At 39.8% G+C, this 16,926-nt stretch overlaps 1 protein-coding gene and 1 pseudogene across 2 annotated transcripts; one reads left to right on the top strand and one right to left on the bottom strand.

Annotated features, from left to right (window-relative positions):
• Nucleotides 1-1,107: 1,107 nt before the first annotated feature.
• LOC306639786 (olfactory receptor 5D13-like) lies at nucleotides 1,108-2,460 on the bottom strand (the record flags this gene model as incomplete). The annotated part of the gene is made up of 2 exons (XM_079103521.1): nucleotides 1,108-2,047; nucleotides 2,399-2,460. 2 exons carry the CDS (start codon nucleotides 2,458-2,460, stop codon nucleotides 1,108-1,110), a joined length of 1,002 nt encoding a protein of 333 aa, XP_078959647.1.
• A 5,488-nt stretch (nucleotides 2,461-7,948) lies between these two features.
• On the top strand, nucleotides 7,949-10,489 carry LOC306638886 (WW domain binding protein 1-like; annotated as a pseudogene). Its single transcript, XR_013766802.1, has 2 exons — nucleotides 7,949-8,091; nucleotides 8,371-10,489. The product of XR_013766802.1 is annotated as a WW domain binding protein 1-like (transcript).
• Nucleotides 10,490-16,926: the final 6,437 nt, after the last annotated feature.

The following is a 16,926-nucleotide window of genomic DNA, read 5'->3' as shown; positions in this document are numbered from 1 at the left end:
GTAGCAATAATGTATTAATATTGAAATATTGAGCACAATTCTTTTGTCTTCCTGTATGTGCACTACACCACATCACTTTTCAATTCCAGAATAGGCTGACACACTTGCTCCTGTTAATGATTCAACTATTAACTTTGGGTTTAACTGTGATTTCCATTGGTTAATAGTGTGTCCACAAATGTAGCAGAGGGAGATTTGGGCTAGCTTTTGTTTTAGTACCTATTTGTGATTGACACTGGGAGAAAAATATTCTTACTACTCCAATGGTTCAAAGAGAATCACAGACACTCAGCAGAATGACCCAGTCACTATGCGCATCTGCAGGAGATATAAGTTTTCCCATCAGACCAGAACATATCAAGTTAATCAAGAGAAGTTCTGACTGATGTAGGCAGGACTACCTAATCAATCAATCAAAATTATGTTATATCACTGAAATTTTTATTTTGTTATGCATGGTATATAACCTATACACAAATAAATATTGGCATGCATGACTAATTCAGATTTAGAAATACCTATTTATGAAAGGTATATTTATTTTAATTTCTGATGTCTTATATACAATTACCAAATAATATTTATGCTAACACACACCATATAACATACAAAATAAAAGTATGCACTTTTGGGGGCAGAGATATGCATTATGTTTTTATAACGTACCAATGTTCTCTATGTGAGATTGAATAAATATTCCTTTTAAATTTTGTGCCTGAGTGTTGAAGAATTCTTAGGTTACTCTATTGCACTTGATATTTCTCTATGGTAAGGTATAAAGTTACAAAAACTCTAAGTTCATTTCTCAAAAATAGCTAAAAAGGAATGGAATATTTATTTCAGAAACCAAATGGTAAAGTATTAACTTAGCATTCTTCCCTGACAAACTAGATTAGACATTTTAATTTCAATAGATAGACTTGATTACTATACTTTTTATTATTTTATAGCTTATTTTCCAAACTTCCATTTAAACAGACATTGACTTATCAATCAACTGGTGATTATATTAAACATGTACTGCTTGGTTTTTGAAAACTGAACTTTCAAGTTGATAATCATTCCAAGATATCTTGAACCATTCTGCAAGATACTCTTAAACAGACATTACAATATATGATGTAATTTGGTGTTGATTAATTTCCTGACTGTCTCCTTCACATCTTTGTTCCTGAGGCTGTAGATCAGGGGGTTCAACATGGGGATGACCACTGTATAGAAGACAGAGGCCACCTTAACCATTAGCCAGGAACTTTTGGTGACTGGAACACAATAGAGAAAAAGGATGGTCCCATGGAAGATGGTAATGGCAGTCAGATGGGAGGCACATGTGGAGAAGGCTTTGTGACGACCCCCACCTGAAGGCATCTTCATGATTGTGATAAAAATGAAAACATAGGAAGCAAGAATGATCACCAGGCTGCTTATTTCATTCAATGTAGCAGACACTAAAATGATCTTCTGGTTAATATACGGATCTGAATAGGATACAGCAACAATGGCAGCATGCTCACAAACAAAGTTATTTATGATATTATTTCCTTGGAATGATAATTTCAGTAAAAAGTAAGTAAGTGTCAAGGAACAGACTAGCCCCCAAGAGTATGATGCTCCAACTAACAAGTAACAAAGCTTCTGGGACATTGCAACCCTGTAGAGGAGAGGATTGCACACGCCCACAAATCGGTCATAGGCCATCACTGCCAACATGAACGTCTCTGTCACCACACATATGCATGCAAAGAAGAACTGCAGGATGCAGCCTGGGAAGGAGATGGTTCTGTCTTCCACCACCAAGTTTTCTAAGAGTTTCGGAGTCACCACGGTAGAGTAGCAGAAATCAATGAAGGACAAGTGACTGAGGAAAAAGTACATGGGGGTGTGGAGTTTGGGGTTTACCCTGATGACCAGGATCATGCCTGTGTTGTCCAGCACAGTGACTGTGTAGATGGTCAGGAAGAGCAGAAACAGGGGCACCTGGAGCTCTGGGTATTCTGAGAAGCCCAGGAGGATGAATGTCACTCCAGCAGTCTGGTTTTCTTGGGTTCTGTGGATACAATGGGAAAGTTGATTCAGAGAAGAAAGTAGACAAATTTGGGTAAGGCGGAATGAAATGAGAAAACACTCAGAGTCTTAGTGGTTGTCCACAATGAGTGTCATGGGAAATATATCTGACAGTTACATTTGTTTACAAGCAAGCCTTAATTAATGCCACAATTATAATGGAGTATGAAACTCATACAATGGAATAATAAGAAAGCAAGTTGAGAGGGGAGAATAGAACTGCAGTTGGCCCTGACATATCTCCAACTAGCAAACTCAACATCGCCACAGAACATTGACCTGATGGGAAGAGCCAAGTGAGCTTTTTGCATGAAATGCAAATTAGTGAACTTACTTATTTCCAAGGAAATACTCATCATGAGTTTCATCAATCTCTTCCCTGCCTCGCTTATTCATCTCTGAGAATTTAAACTCTAAAAAGAGAATTAATGACTCATCTAATTGATCAAGCTATTTTTTCCTATTGTTTCATAGTTATTTCTGAACTTGTTTTCCCAGTGTCCTTCCCATGATCAGACATCCCTTTTCTTCACTTTTTCTATAAAATAATAATTCATAGTTATAGAAAATTATAAATGCTCTTACCTCCTCTTGTTATTATCCATGTATTTAGTGCAATTTCAAGGTGAAACAAACTTAAGTGCAATAAGTTCTGACTGATTTTTTTTATGTTGAAACCTTTTTCTTTTTTAGGGGGTAGAGGGATATCAGGAATTGAACTCAGGGGCATTCAACCACTGAGCAACATCCCTAGCTCTATTTTGTATTTTATTTGAGACAGCATCTCACTGAGTTGCTTAGCTCCTCCCTTCTGCTGTGGCTTGCTTTGAACTCCAGTTCCTCCTGCCTCAATCTCCCGAGCCACTGGGATTACAGGAGTGCACCACCACACTGGACATGTTGAAACTCTCCTTCCACATCATCCTTAGGTGGTCAGTTCAGTCTACCTCAAAACCTCCAAAGATGAGATGTTGCTTCCTGAGGAATTACAGTGGATTTTGTTTGGTTCAGAAGTTTTTCTGGAATTCACTAAATTTGGTAGCCACATAGTCCTTTCAATGTTCTATTCTACTGGCTGCCACTAGTTTATTCTCTTAATCTCTAGAGAATCAACACATTTTCCTCATTTGCCATAGCCATGGTCACACCATTATCTGTCTTTATGAATAATTGTAAACCCTAAAAGTTCATGCAGTATCTATAACATAACATACTTCACTTACTTTCTTACCATGTACCATTATGTCACTGTCTGTTCCACAATAAAATAAAAATCCACAATAGCAAGGATGGAATTCTAGGACATAGCAGGTGCCCCGTAACATTTGTTGAGTAAGTGGATGTGTGGATATGAAGTGAATCAATTCTGCACTCTAGGAACATACTATATGTGCATTTAGGTAAAATCTTATAACACTCCTAAAGACTTTAAAATTGCCTATTGAATTACAACTGCACTGTAAACACACAAGTCTCTAAGGCACATCTTGAGTCCTACAAAACAAGTAGTTACAGTGAAATTCCATGGGATCTAAGCATGCTAAATTAGTATAAACCAAGAACAGTTATGGATAAAGGGTCATTGTATTATTTTATATGTCCTGTGTTCCCTTAAATCACTTCAACTATGATTTTCTATAATTTAATACAATTATTCTAATCCACATTATAACTACTTTTTGAAACCTAAAATAGAAGTAGGCACAAGGAAAAGATCATTCCACATAGAATACTTTGAGTTGCATGCTTTATTAGCTGAAATGAAATATTTCATAGTTATCTGATTTATTATCTTATTATCCAAGACAATACACACACACTTGTGTTTCCTGAATAACATCCTTGCAGATTTCCTTCTTCAACTGCTCCTTTAGATTTCCTTCAATCCAATATCCATAATTTGCCTTCCTACTACATTAATTTTTGTCCTGAATCTATTTAATATAACACAAAGCTCATTGAGTCAAAATTCCATAACTCTGCATACGTTTTCAAACGTTTCACAATATCTATTCTTTCTTTCAATCTGTTTTTACATATCCTGAGCAGTCCAAGGCTGAAAGCAAAATCATTGCCATCAAAGACAAATATATGCTGATATTTATGTATTTGGCTAACTCCTACCCTCACATCTTTTCCACCCTTCTAGATTTTGACTCACCAATATTTATGAACTTGAGGCTTCAGATTGAGGTTCACAACCTCCCATTCATTCTCAGAAAGTGTCACAATATTCAACAAACTGAAGGCTCAAGGTGCAGATTGCAAATTCTTTCCTTCCTTTCTAGTGACAGGCACCCCTGATTATTCTTTATTTATTTATTTATTTTTTGCCATGTATCCATTACTCTATTAAGAATTTTAAACCATAGAATTTAAAAAAAAATATGTCTCATCCTCTGAAATGTTTCTTCTGAGAGTCAACCAAAGAATCATGTATGTAATTGCAAACAATTCAATGTACCACAGAATTCTTATCACTTCTTAAAAATAAAGGTTTGAGCATTGAAGAAGTTGTTTGTGATAAAGAAAAACAAAATATTTCCTGGTAATGTAGGTCAGCCTTTTAGAGTGCATACAGTGAAAGAAAAGGAAACAAATATTTCTAGCCAGCAGAACTGTATGGTTATCACTGCAGCTAGATTTGTACCTGTGTTTGACACCTTAAAGATTATAGGAACACATTCTTTTCCTTCTAAAGTAAAATGAAGGAAGGATTTAATCAACCCACCTCAATGCAGAAGAATTTGACTGAATCATTTATTAAAACTTGTTTATAAAGATTAATAGCCTTCTTCAGAAAAAAGCCTTTTTCTGCTCAATCTTTTCAAAATAAACTCAGTGACGACAGAATGAAAGAGAAGATGGAAATCTTTTACCCTGCTTCAGTGTGCCACACATATATTCCACCAAGACCTTGGGGATTTTGACCCAGGAGAACAAAACTGAAGTGCTACCTCATAAGCCATACCTGGAGCAATTAGAGGAAACAAAACCCCATGTGATATTTTGTTTGAATGTAATTTCTTCCAAAGATGGAGGAATACTTTCATAATCAATTTAATCTCCATGATCTTATGAAAAATCTGGTTATTGGGCATAACACATTTTGATTCCTTTACCTATTATGTTTTAAATTTGCAACAGATAAAATCATGTTAAACAACAATATAGCGATAACTATTCTATATTTTTTTTTCTGGACTTCAATGTGGGTATATATGTACCCCTGTATATCTGGACACAAAGCTTGTACACAAAGATGAGTAGATAAAAAAATCATCATATATATAAACAATGGGATATTACTCAACCATAAAGAAGAATAACTTTATGACATTAACTGGCAAATGGATGGATCTGAAACCGAGCGAAATAGGCCGATCTCAAAAAACTAAAGGTTGAATGTTTTCTCTGATATGTACCAAACAATCTAAAAAAGAACAATTTTGAATTTCTAACACTTTCTCATTTCAAACTTACCAAAAAGCTATAGTAATCTAAATGATGAGGTACTGGAATAAAAACAGATACATGATCCATAGAATAATGTAATAGAATATAAATTTGAGATATAAACATATATATATATAGTTAATATATATATCAGAAAATGGCCAAAGATCATTTAATGTTAACAAGATAATCTTTTAAATGAATAATATTTAGGAAGCCAGGTATCTTTATGCAAATAAATTTGAGACTTGCATCATGTTAAAAAAAATACTTAAAATGTATCAAGGACTTAAAAAGACCTAAAACTGAAAATGTAGAAAAAATCTTAGAAGAAAAATTTCATGACGTAGTATGTATTAATGATTTCTTGGATATGACATCACAACAATAGGAAAAAAAAAGAAAAATGGAGGAAGGAAAGAAAAATGGAAAATAACAAATGTTAGAAAGGATGTGAAGAAATCAGTCCCTGAATTACTCATGTGAATATAAAATATTGAAGCCTCTATGGAAATATGTGTGATGGATCATCAAATAACTAAATATGGAAATACCATATGATGTAGTTATTCCACTTCCAATAAATGCCAAATTAATTAAAAGCTGATTCTCTTACAGATTTAGTACCTGATTTTCTTAGCTGCAATATTTGCAATAGCCGAAGGTGGAAAAAACCCAAATGTCCATCAACAGAAGTCAATATAGATGAGCCATGAAAATATCAGGCTAACTTGAAATAAGACACAAAAGGTAGATATTGCATGAATCCACATATATGATACTTTTGAGAGTAAAATTCATATTGACAAAAATCAGAAAAAAGAAAGTGAGAAAATATAATACAGATAGAAGAAATAAAATATGAAAATAGAAATTGAAGTAGACCTTGGAAGATGGAGACTGCCATATTCTTGTATAGACATAACGAGTCCTGTCAAAATAGTCCTACTTTGAACCTACCTTTCCTTTGTTCATATTTGAATATACTACCAGTGTAACTTCACATCATGTTCAACCACAAGAATGGGATCCTAACTAGAATTAGGTGTACTCCATATATGTATATGTCAAGATATACTCTCCTGTCATGTATATCTAAAAAGAACAAATAAAAGAGATTAAAAAATGGTCATATTTCCAAAAGTAATACATAGATTCAATGCAATTCCCATCAAAATACCATGAAAGTCTTCAGAGAATTGAAAAAAAAAAATCTAAAATTTATTTGGAAGAATAAGAGACAGAATAGTCAGAACAATCCCAATCAAGAAGTGATACTGGAGACAGAACCAGCTCCAAGTCCCTGAGCCAGCGCAGCGAGCTCCGGCCCATAGGTAGCTTCAGGGACCAGGACAGGGTAGCCAGGGACTTCCACAAACAGCTCGGCTCCCTCCAGGCGGGAGGCGCCTTTCAAGGCTAGCTTCTTGGAGCAGACCGTCCAGTGAGAGCCTTTCTACACAGAGCCAGCCACAAGTCCCCGAGCCAGCGGAGAGCTCTGACTGCAAGCAGCCTCTGAGAACAGAGCAGAGCAGCCAGAGACTTCTCCAGGTGGTCCTGCCCCCTCCAGCCTCAGGCTCTTTCCACAGGGTGATCCAAGATGGCAGACTAGAGGGTGACTGCATCTCCAGTCGCTCCAGAACCCAGTATTCAAGAAGGGGAGGCATTGAGAGACTTGGACTAAAATAGAGCCATGGGGTGAGTCTCCCCCACCAGGGGAAGCTTGGCCTGGGCGGCAGGCCCAGATAGGGGTGGCTTATCAGAATAGGCCAGGCAGCTAGATTCTTCCCCAGGCAGCCCTGCACACTCGGGCGGTAGGTTTCTCCAACACGGCAAGCTTCTCGGAGCAGGCCCCCCAGTGAGAGCCTTTCCACACAGAGCCAGCTCCAAGCCCCGGAACCAGTAGTGGGCTAGGGGTAGCTTTCTTCGGAAGCACTGCATTATCAAGTTACTCCAAGACTTCAGGCTACTGAAGGCTGGGAGGTGATACACTGGAAATCTACAGGGACATTATAAACCAATAGAGGAAATCTGCAATATATCAGAGTCCCATTGGAATCTGACCAATATGAGAAAACAAGGGAAGAAAATGTCCCAAACAAACCTAGATACTATATCAATAAAACCCAATGACAGCACAGCAGAAGAAATTTCAGAAAGGGAGTCCAGAATGTACATAATTAAAACAATCAGGGAAGCAAACGAGGAGACGAAAGAGCAAATGCAGGCATTGAAGGAGGAGATGAAAGAGCAAATGTAGGCATTAAATGATCACACCAATCAACAGTTAAAAGAGCAAATATGGAAAACAAGAGATCATTTCAATAAAGAGTTAGAGATACTGAAAAAAACAAACAAACAGAAATCCTTAAAATGAAGGAAACAATAAACCAAGTTAAAAATTCCATAGAAGCATTAACCAGAAGAAGAGAGGGAGGAGGAGGGAGGTGGCGGCGCCTGGGCGGAGGACCAGGAGCAGGAGGGGGATGGAGAGAAGGCTCCTGGGTGGTATGGCGCTCCTGCTCCTCCAGGCACTGCCCAGCCCTCCTGTCAGTCAGGGCTGAACCCCCGCAGGTAAGGGGGAGGGGGCGTCCTGGCCAGACTAGGGGCCTGAAGGTCGTCGAATCCTGGGTGGAGGGATCTGAAGGAGTGTAATTGTCAAGAGTTGAGGGGCCCCGTGAGGGGCACCACGCCTAGCGTGGACAGGAGCTAAGGGGGCGTCGCGTTTAGCTGAGGGACACCTGTGATGGTTTTGGTGGCAGGAAGGTGGCAGAGGCATGGTGCCAGGCGAATGAGGGCTCTTTGAGACAGCAGGGAGAGCCGGAGGTGGTGTGCCGTGTTCATCCATATCAGGATAAGGAAGCCCGTGTGGGTACCAACAATCAAAGTTACATCTGTGACACAGGACACTGCTGTGGACAGTCTCAGTGCTTCAACTACTACTATGAACTCTGGTGGTTCTGGCTGGTGTGGACCATCATCATCATCCTGAGCTGCTGCTGTGTCTGCCACCACCGCTGAGCCAAGCACCGCCTTCAGGCCCAGCAGCGGCAACATGAAATCAACCTGATTGCCTACCGGGAAGCCCACAATTACTCAGCGCTGCCATTTTATTTCAGGTTTTTGCCAAACTATTTACTACCTCCCTATGAGGAAGTGATGAACCGACCTCCAACTCCTCCCCCACCATACAGTGCCTTCCAGCTACAGCAGCAGCAGCAGCTGCCTCCTCAGCGTGGCCCTGCAGGTGGCAGCCCTCTGGGTGCCGATTCCACCAGGGGCTTGCAGGGGATGCAGAGAAGCCCCTTGTCTGGGCCCAGCAGAAGCAGCACAAGACCCCCAAGCATTACTGATCCTGAGCCCTTTGACGTGCCAGCTGACCAAGCAGCCACAAAAGCCCCTGGAATGGAGCCCAGTGGCTCGGTGGCCAGTCTCGGGGAGCTAGACCCAGGGGCCTTCCTGGACAAGGATTCAGAATGTAAGGAGGAGCTACTGAAAGATTCCAGCTCTGAACACGGCAGTGTACTCCCTGATAGCAAAGACAAGACGCCTGGCAGACATCGCCGATTCACAGGTGACTCGGGCATTGAGGTGTGTGTGTGCAACCGGGGCCACCATGACGATGACCTTAAGGAGTTCAACACGCTCATCGATGATGCTCTGGATGGGCCCCTGGACTTCTGTGACAGCTGCCATGTGAGGTCTCCTGGTGACGAGGAGGAAGGGCTCTGCCAGCCCCCTGAGGAGCAGGCTCAAGAGCCTGGACATGCCCACTTGTCGCGGCCACCCGCGTGCGTGCCTGCTGCTCAACACCATCAATGAGCAGGACTCACCAAACTCCCAGAGCAGCAGCTCCCCCAGCTAGAGTAGGCCCTGCCTGCACCCAGGAACTTGGCAGAGCAACCAGGGTAAGGGAGACCCACAAGAGAAGCATTAAGTGACTTTCAGAGGAAGTGGTACAGCCCCTTTTTTTTCCTCCTCCTCTCCTGCTTTTTCATAAATCTCCAAGTACAGTTTGGGGTGCGGATGCCTCTCTCCCGCAAAAGCACAGTGTTGTGGAGGGCTGAGAAGTTGGTTCCATGACTCATTCCTCATCCCCACCCCATCCCCTTCTTCCCACTTTTCAAGTCATGTCTCACCTACCTGCTTTGGTCAGAGAGATGTGTTTTAAAAGCCCCCAAAGAAGGGGACCGGGACTGTGCCCTGAGATGATTCTTGGTGATGTATTGGATTTATGCTCTGGTTTTAGTTTCAGAGAACTTTGTTGTGTCGCAGTCCAGGAGAGGCAACCCATCTTGGCCCTGGGTGAAGAAGGAAGCCCACAGAGGCCTGGGGTTTGTCAGGTGTGGCTGCCAGTGACTGTACAGCCAGGATTGAGCTAATTCTGTGGGAGGATGAGAGCTGATGGACAGGTTGGTAGGAGGCTTGTTGATCTATCAAATTCCAGGTGACAAGAACAATGTACCACTGTGCATCCTGGAGGGGCCCCTTCCTTCCCAGCAGGCTCAGGTGTGGAAGTGTAGACTGCCTTCTCTTTGGTTTTTCTTTTTAAAAACAAACAACAAAAGCCAGCTAGAAACAAGAACCTTACCACTGGACTTGCAAGAATTCTCTTCTGGACAAGGGAAGTTTGTGCTCTTTCCCAGGTTGGCCTTCCAAGAGCATGGCTGCAGTTGAGCCAGAAGGTGATATTTGTGTGTGGGCTTGGGGTGGGTTAGCTCTGAGCAAGAGGCCCTAAATCTGGGAGTGGAGATAAGTGCAGCTTCCTGCATCTCTGCCCTTGGTCTGTGCCCACACTTGACCAGTGTCCTCGTCCATCCTGAGCACATGGTCTGCAGGACTTGGTATCTCCTTGCACTCTATGAACAGATGGTCTGAGGAAGCTGTGGGTCCTGGGAAAGGCAGCTCCGTAGCCTGGCTCTCACACAGTATTTTCTCTTTGATTCTGAATAAGTCTTTTGTTGTTGTTGTTGTTGTGTGTTTGATTGTTTTAAACTGACCACTTAGAAGAAATCCTTTGGTTATCTGTGGTTCTTATGCTCTGTCCCTGTCCCTAGCCCATTGGGGTGGGGTGACTCACTTTTCTGCAACCTATGTAAGGAGTCTCTGGCCCAGGTGGGATGGTGGAGGCACCCTCCAAAAGGACCACAGGATCCTTATTACTGTTGTCTGGTTTTGGAAAACCAGTTGAGCTTTGATAGGACAACTCTGAAAGGAGAAAGCAATGAGTTGCAACTAACATTCCCCATCCATCCCTGTTCACATGATGAGTTTGGTTCTTTCCCACTTTTTAATGATGATAGACAGACTAGGCATTGATGTTATAGTAAAAAAGGAAAAAAAAAATATATATATATATATATATAAACAGACAAATCCAAGGCTGTGAGGTGAATGAGTGTCTATTTGGATTCCACAAAACCAAAATCCATGTTGAACAAAGTTAAGTCTGTACACGATGACTTTGAATGACCTGCAGAGTGTGTGTGTCTGTTGTGTGTGAGCCCCATGCCCTGTGTTCCTGTGAAGATACTTTGAATGGCAGCCATCCTGCTCACGTTAACCACATGTCAGAAGCAAACATGGCCCTCTCAAGGTAATTTATTTTATGCATTTACTGTTTATCGAACAAATGTCTGACTGTGTACTCGAGTGTATTTGGCAGCATTGTCGAAGGCGGCCCCATGTTGCCTGAGATCCTGCGCTCAAGGTAGAGGTTCCTCTCTGCTCATCACTGCAATTTGCACATTGCTCCGTGGACGCTCAGAGGCCTGTGTTCTGTTCCCTGTCAATGGAAACGTGCTGTAGACATGTTTGCCTCCCTCTGCTACTCCTTGCCTTTGGTCTCAGCCCCCAGAGGGACAGAAGGCAAAAGTGGAATTCCAGACAGAAGTTTGATTGATTCTTCAGTGACAAGCTTGGACTTGCTGTGGTCCAGACATCAGCCTGCCCAGGATCACCAGGAGGCACTGTGGTGTCTGCCAGTGTCCTTCCTTTTGAGTTCAGTGGACACAGGCAATCTGGCATGTGGCCAAAGGGGAGCCAGAGCACAGCAGCTCTCAGATACCTACCTTCTACCTTCTTTCAAAATCTCCAATAACTCACTGAAGTGTCTCCAAGGAGAACAAGTTTTACCAAAATGACCCTTCTTTATTTAACTGATCAAGTGGATGAATCTGACCCTCTCAAGTTTCTTTCCCCAGCCGGGAGCTGGTCTGAGTATTGACTATTGGCTTCACTGAAACATCTTACCCTGAAGGCCTGAGAAGAATCGCAGAGGCCAAGCTGGGCTTAACTAGTGAGCCACAGTCTGGCCACAGCTGCTGGAGGCTTCCTGCTCAGAGAGGGAGGGACTTAGTTGAGTCTGGTTTTCCAGATTAATGAGAAGGAAAGGGTTGGTGGAGGGTTTGGTGCTACAGTCAGAAGATTTGCAAATGCTAACACATTCCTGTGTGAGGCACATCACCATTTGTCAGTTATTGTGAATATGTGTATTTTAAGCAATAAGATTCAGCTGGTCAGATTTTTCTGGGCAGTCTCAGTGCCGCATTTCCTGTGCTGTGATTGTTCTGAAGACAGAGTGGCTCTAACCACTGTGAGAAGCCCAAATAAAAATTAATCCCAAAAGTTAAAAAAAAAAAAAAGAAGGAAGCATAACCAATAGGATAGAACACCTGGAAGATAGAACCTCAGACACTGAAGACAAAATATTTAATCTTGAAAACAAAGTTGACCAAATGGAGAAGATGGTAAGAAATCATGAACAGAATCTACAAGAATTATGGGATATCATGAAAAGGCCAAATTTAAGAATTATTGGGATTGAGGAAAGCTTAGAGAAACAAACAAAAGGAATGAACAATCTATTCAATGAAATAATATCACAAAATTTCCCAAATCTGAAGAATGAAAAGGAAAACCAACTACAAGAGGCTTATAGAACTCCAAATATACAAAATTACAACAGACCCACACCAAGGCACATTATTATGAAAATACCTAACATAAAAAATAAAGAAAGAATTTTAAAGACCGCGAGAGAAAAGAATCAAATTACATTCAGGGGGAAACCAATAAGAATATTAGCAGATTTTTCAATCCAGACCCTAAGAGCTAGAAGGACCTGGAACAGCATTTACCAAACCCTGAAAGAAAACAGATGCCAACCAAGAATGTTATACCCAGCAAAACTTACTTTCAGATTTGATGATGAAATAAGATCCTTCCATGATATAAAAAGCTAAACGAACTTACAAAAAGAAAGCTGGCATTACAGAACATTCTCAGCAAAATATTCCATGAGGAAGAGATGAAAAACAACGATGCAAATCAGCAACAGGAGGAACTAGCCTAAAGGAATAGCCAAATAAAGGGAAACCAAATCATGTCAAAAAACAAAAATGAGTCAAATGACTGGGAATAAAAATCATATCACAATAATAACCCTGAATGTTAATGGCCTGAACTCATCAATCAAAAGACATAGACTGGCAGATTGGATTAAAAAGAAAAATCCTACAATATGCTGCCTACAAGAGACTCATCTCATAGAAAGAGATACCCATAGACTAAAGGTGAAAGGATGGGAAAAACATACCATGCACATGGACACAGCAAAAAAGCTGGAGTATCCATCCTCATTTCAGATAATGTGGACTTCAAGCCAAAACTAGTCAGAAGGGATAAAGAAGGACATTACATACTGCTTAAGGGAAGCATAAATCGGCAAGACATAACAATCAAATATCTATGCCCCGAACATTGGTTCATCCATGTACCTCAAACAAATCCTTCTCAATTGCAGAAATTAAATAGCCACAATACAATAATACTAGGCGATTTTAACACACCTCTCTCACCGCTGGATAGATCTTCCAAACAAAAATTGAATAAAGAAACCATAGTTCTCAATAACACAATCAACAATTTAGACTTAACCGACATATATAGAATATACCATCCAACAAAGAATGAATACACTTTCTTCTCAGCAACACATGGATCCTTCTCTAAAATAGACCATGTTTTATGCCACAAAGCTACTGTTAGCAAATACAAGAAGATAGAGATACTACCTTGTACTCTATCAGATCATGATGGATTGAAATTAGAAATAAATGACAGAATAAAAAACAGAAACTTCTCCAATACCTGGGGATTAAATAATACACTATTATATGATGAATGGATAACAGAAGACATCAGGAGGGAAATAAAAAAATTCTTAGATAAACGAGAACAAAGACACATCATATCAAAATCTCTGGGACACTATGAAAGCAGTACTTAGGGGAAGATTTATTTCATGGGGCGCATTCAACAAAAGAAGTAGAAATCAACAAATAAATGACTTAACACTACAGCTCAAAGCCCTAGAAAAAGAAGAGCAGACCAACACCAAAAGTAGTAGAAGTCAGGAAATAGTTAAAATCAGAGCCGAAATCAATGAAATTGAAACAAAAGAAACAATAGGAAAAATTAACAAAATAAATAGTTGGTTCTTTGAAAAAATAAACAAAATTGATAAACCCTTAGCCACACTAACAAAGAGAAAGAGGGAGAAAACTCAAATTACTAAAATTCAGAATAAAGAAGGAAATATCACAACAGACACGAGTGAAATACAAAACATAGTTAGAAGCTATTTTGAAAATCTATACTCCAACAAAACAGAAAACCTCGAAGACATCAACAAGTTTCTAGAGACATATGAATTATCTAAACTGAATGAGGAGGACATACACAAGTTAAATAAATCAATTTCAAGCAATGAAATAAAAGAGGTCATCAAAAGCCTACCAACAAGCAAAGTCCAGGACCAGATGGGTTCTCAGCAGAGTTCTACAAAACCTTTAAAGAAGAGCTCATTCCAATACTTCTCAAAGTATTCCATGAAATAGAAGAGGAGGGAACCCTCCCAAAAGCATGCTATGAAGCCAATATCACCCTGATACCTAAACCAGACAGAGACACATCGAGAAAAGTAAATTTCAGACCAATATCCTTAATGAACATCGATGCAAAAATTCTCAACAGAATTTTAGCAAATAACATACAAAAATATATCAAAAAGATAGTGCACCACGATCAAGTGGGTTTTATCCCAGGGATGCAAGGTTTGTTCAACATCAGGAAATCAATAAATGTCATTCACCATATCAACAGACATAAAGTTAAGAATCACATGATTATTTCAATAGATGCAGAAAAAGCATTTGATAAAATACAGCATCCCTTCATGCTCAAAACACTAGAAAAAATTGGGGTAGTGGGAACATTCCTTAACATTGTAAAGGACATCTACGCTAAGCCCATGGCCATTATCATTCTAAATGGTGAAAAACTGAAAGCATTCCCCCTAAAAACTGGAACAAGGCAGGGATGCCCTCTTTTACCACTTCTATTCAACATTGTCCTTGAGACTCTAGCCAGAGCAATTAGACAAACCAAAGAAATTAAAGGGATACGAATTAGAAAAGAGGAACTCAAACTATCCCTGTTTGCTGATGACATGACTATATATTTAGAGGAACCTGGAAATTCCACCAGAAATCTCTCAGAACTCATAAGTGAATTCAGTAAAGTAGCAGGTTACACGATCAATGCTCATAAATCCAAAGCATTTTTATACTCGAGTGATGAATCTTCAGAAAGAGAAATTAGGAAAACTACCCCATTCACAATAGCATCAAAAAAAATAAAATACTTGGGAATCAATCTCACAAAAGAGGTGAAAGACCTCTACAGTGAGAACTACAGAACACTAAAGAAAGAAATTAAAGAAAACCTTAGAAGATGGAAAGATCTCCCATGTTCTTGGATAGGAAGAATTAATATTGTCAAAATGCCCATACTACCTAAAGTGCTATACAGATTAAATGCAATTTCAATTAAAATCCCAATGATGTACCTTACAGAAATAGAGCAAGCAATCATGAAATTCATTTGGAAGAATAAAAAAAACAGAATAGCTAAAGCAATCCTCAGTAGAAAGAGCAAAGCAGGGGGTATCGCAATACCAGATCTTCAACTCTATTACAAAGCAATACTAACAAAAATGGCATGGTATTGGTACCAAAATAGACAGGTAGATCAATGGTACAGAATAGAGCACATGGACACAAACCCAAATAAATGCAATTTTCTTATACTAGACAAAGGTGCCAAAAATATGTAATGGAGAAAAGATAGCCTCTTCAACAAATGGTGCTGGGAAAACTGGAAAACCATACGCAACAGAATGAAATTAAATCCTATCTGTCACCCTGCACAAAACTCAACTCAAAATGGATCAAGAACTTTGAAATCAGACTAGAGACCCTGCATCTTATAGAAGAAAAAGTAGGTCCAAACCTTCAACTTGTTGGCTTAGGATCAGACTTCCTTAACAGGACTCCCATAGCACAAGAAATAAAAACAAGAATCAACAACTGGGATAGATTCAAACTAAAAAGCTTTCTCTCAGCAAAGGAAGCTATCAGTAATGAGAAAAGAGAGCCTGCAGAGTGGGAGAATATCTTTGCCACTCATACTTCAGATAGAGCGCTAATTTCCAGAATCTATAAAGAACTCAAAAAGCTCTACACCAATAGTACAAATAATCCAATCAACAAATGGGCTAAGGAAATGAACAGACACTTCACAGAAGATGTACAGCAATCAACAGATATATGAAAAAATGTTCAACATCTCTAGTAATAAGAGAAATGCAAATCAAAACTACCCTAAGATTTCATCTCACCCCAATTAGAATGGCGATTATCAAGAACACAAGCAACAACAGTTGTTGGCGAGGATGTGGGTAAAAAGGTACACTCATACATTGCTGGTGGGTTTGCAAATTATTGCAGCCACTCTGGAAAGCAATATGGAGATTCCTTAGAAAGCTTGGAATGGAACCACTATTTGACCCAGCTATCCCACTCCTTGGCCTATACCCAAAGGACTTAAAATCACTATACTACAGAGATACAGCCACATCAATGTTCATAGCTGCTCAATTCACCATAGCCAGATTGTGGAACCAACCTATATGCCCTTCAGTTGATGAACGGATAAAGAAACTGTGGCATATATATACAATGGAATATTACTGTGCCATGAAGAATGATAAAATTATGGCATTTGCAGGCAAATGGATGAAATTGGAGAATATCATGCTAAGTGAGATAAGCCAATCTCAAAAAAACTAAAGGATGAATGTTCTCACTGATAAGCGGATGTGGACATATAATGGGGGGTAGGAGGGGTTAGCGTTAGGGTTAGGATTAGGTTTAGGGTTAGGGATAAGGAGGGTGGTAAGAATGGATGAAGGAAGGATTGTATAGAGGGAAAAGAGGGGTGAGAGGGGTGGGATGAAAGGGAAAAAAATAACAGAATCAATCAAACAACATTGCCCTATGTAAATTT

The sequence above is a fragment of the Sciurus vulgaris genome (assembly GCF_902686455.1).
Source record: "Sciurus vulgaris genome assembly, chromosome: 11".
In the NCBI taxonomy this organism is placed as follows: Eukaryota; Metazoa; Chordata; class Mammalia; order Rodentia; family Sciuridae; genus Sciurus; species Sciurus vulgaris.
This window is presented reverse-complemented; position numbering and strand designations above follow the sequence as displayed.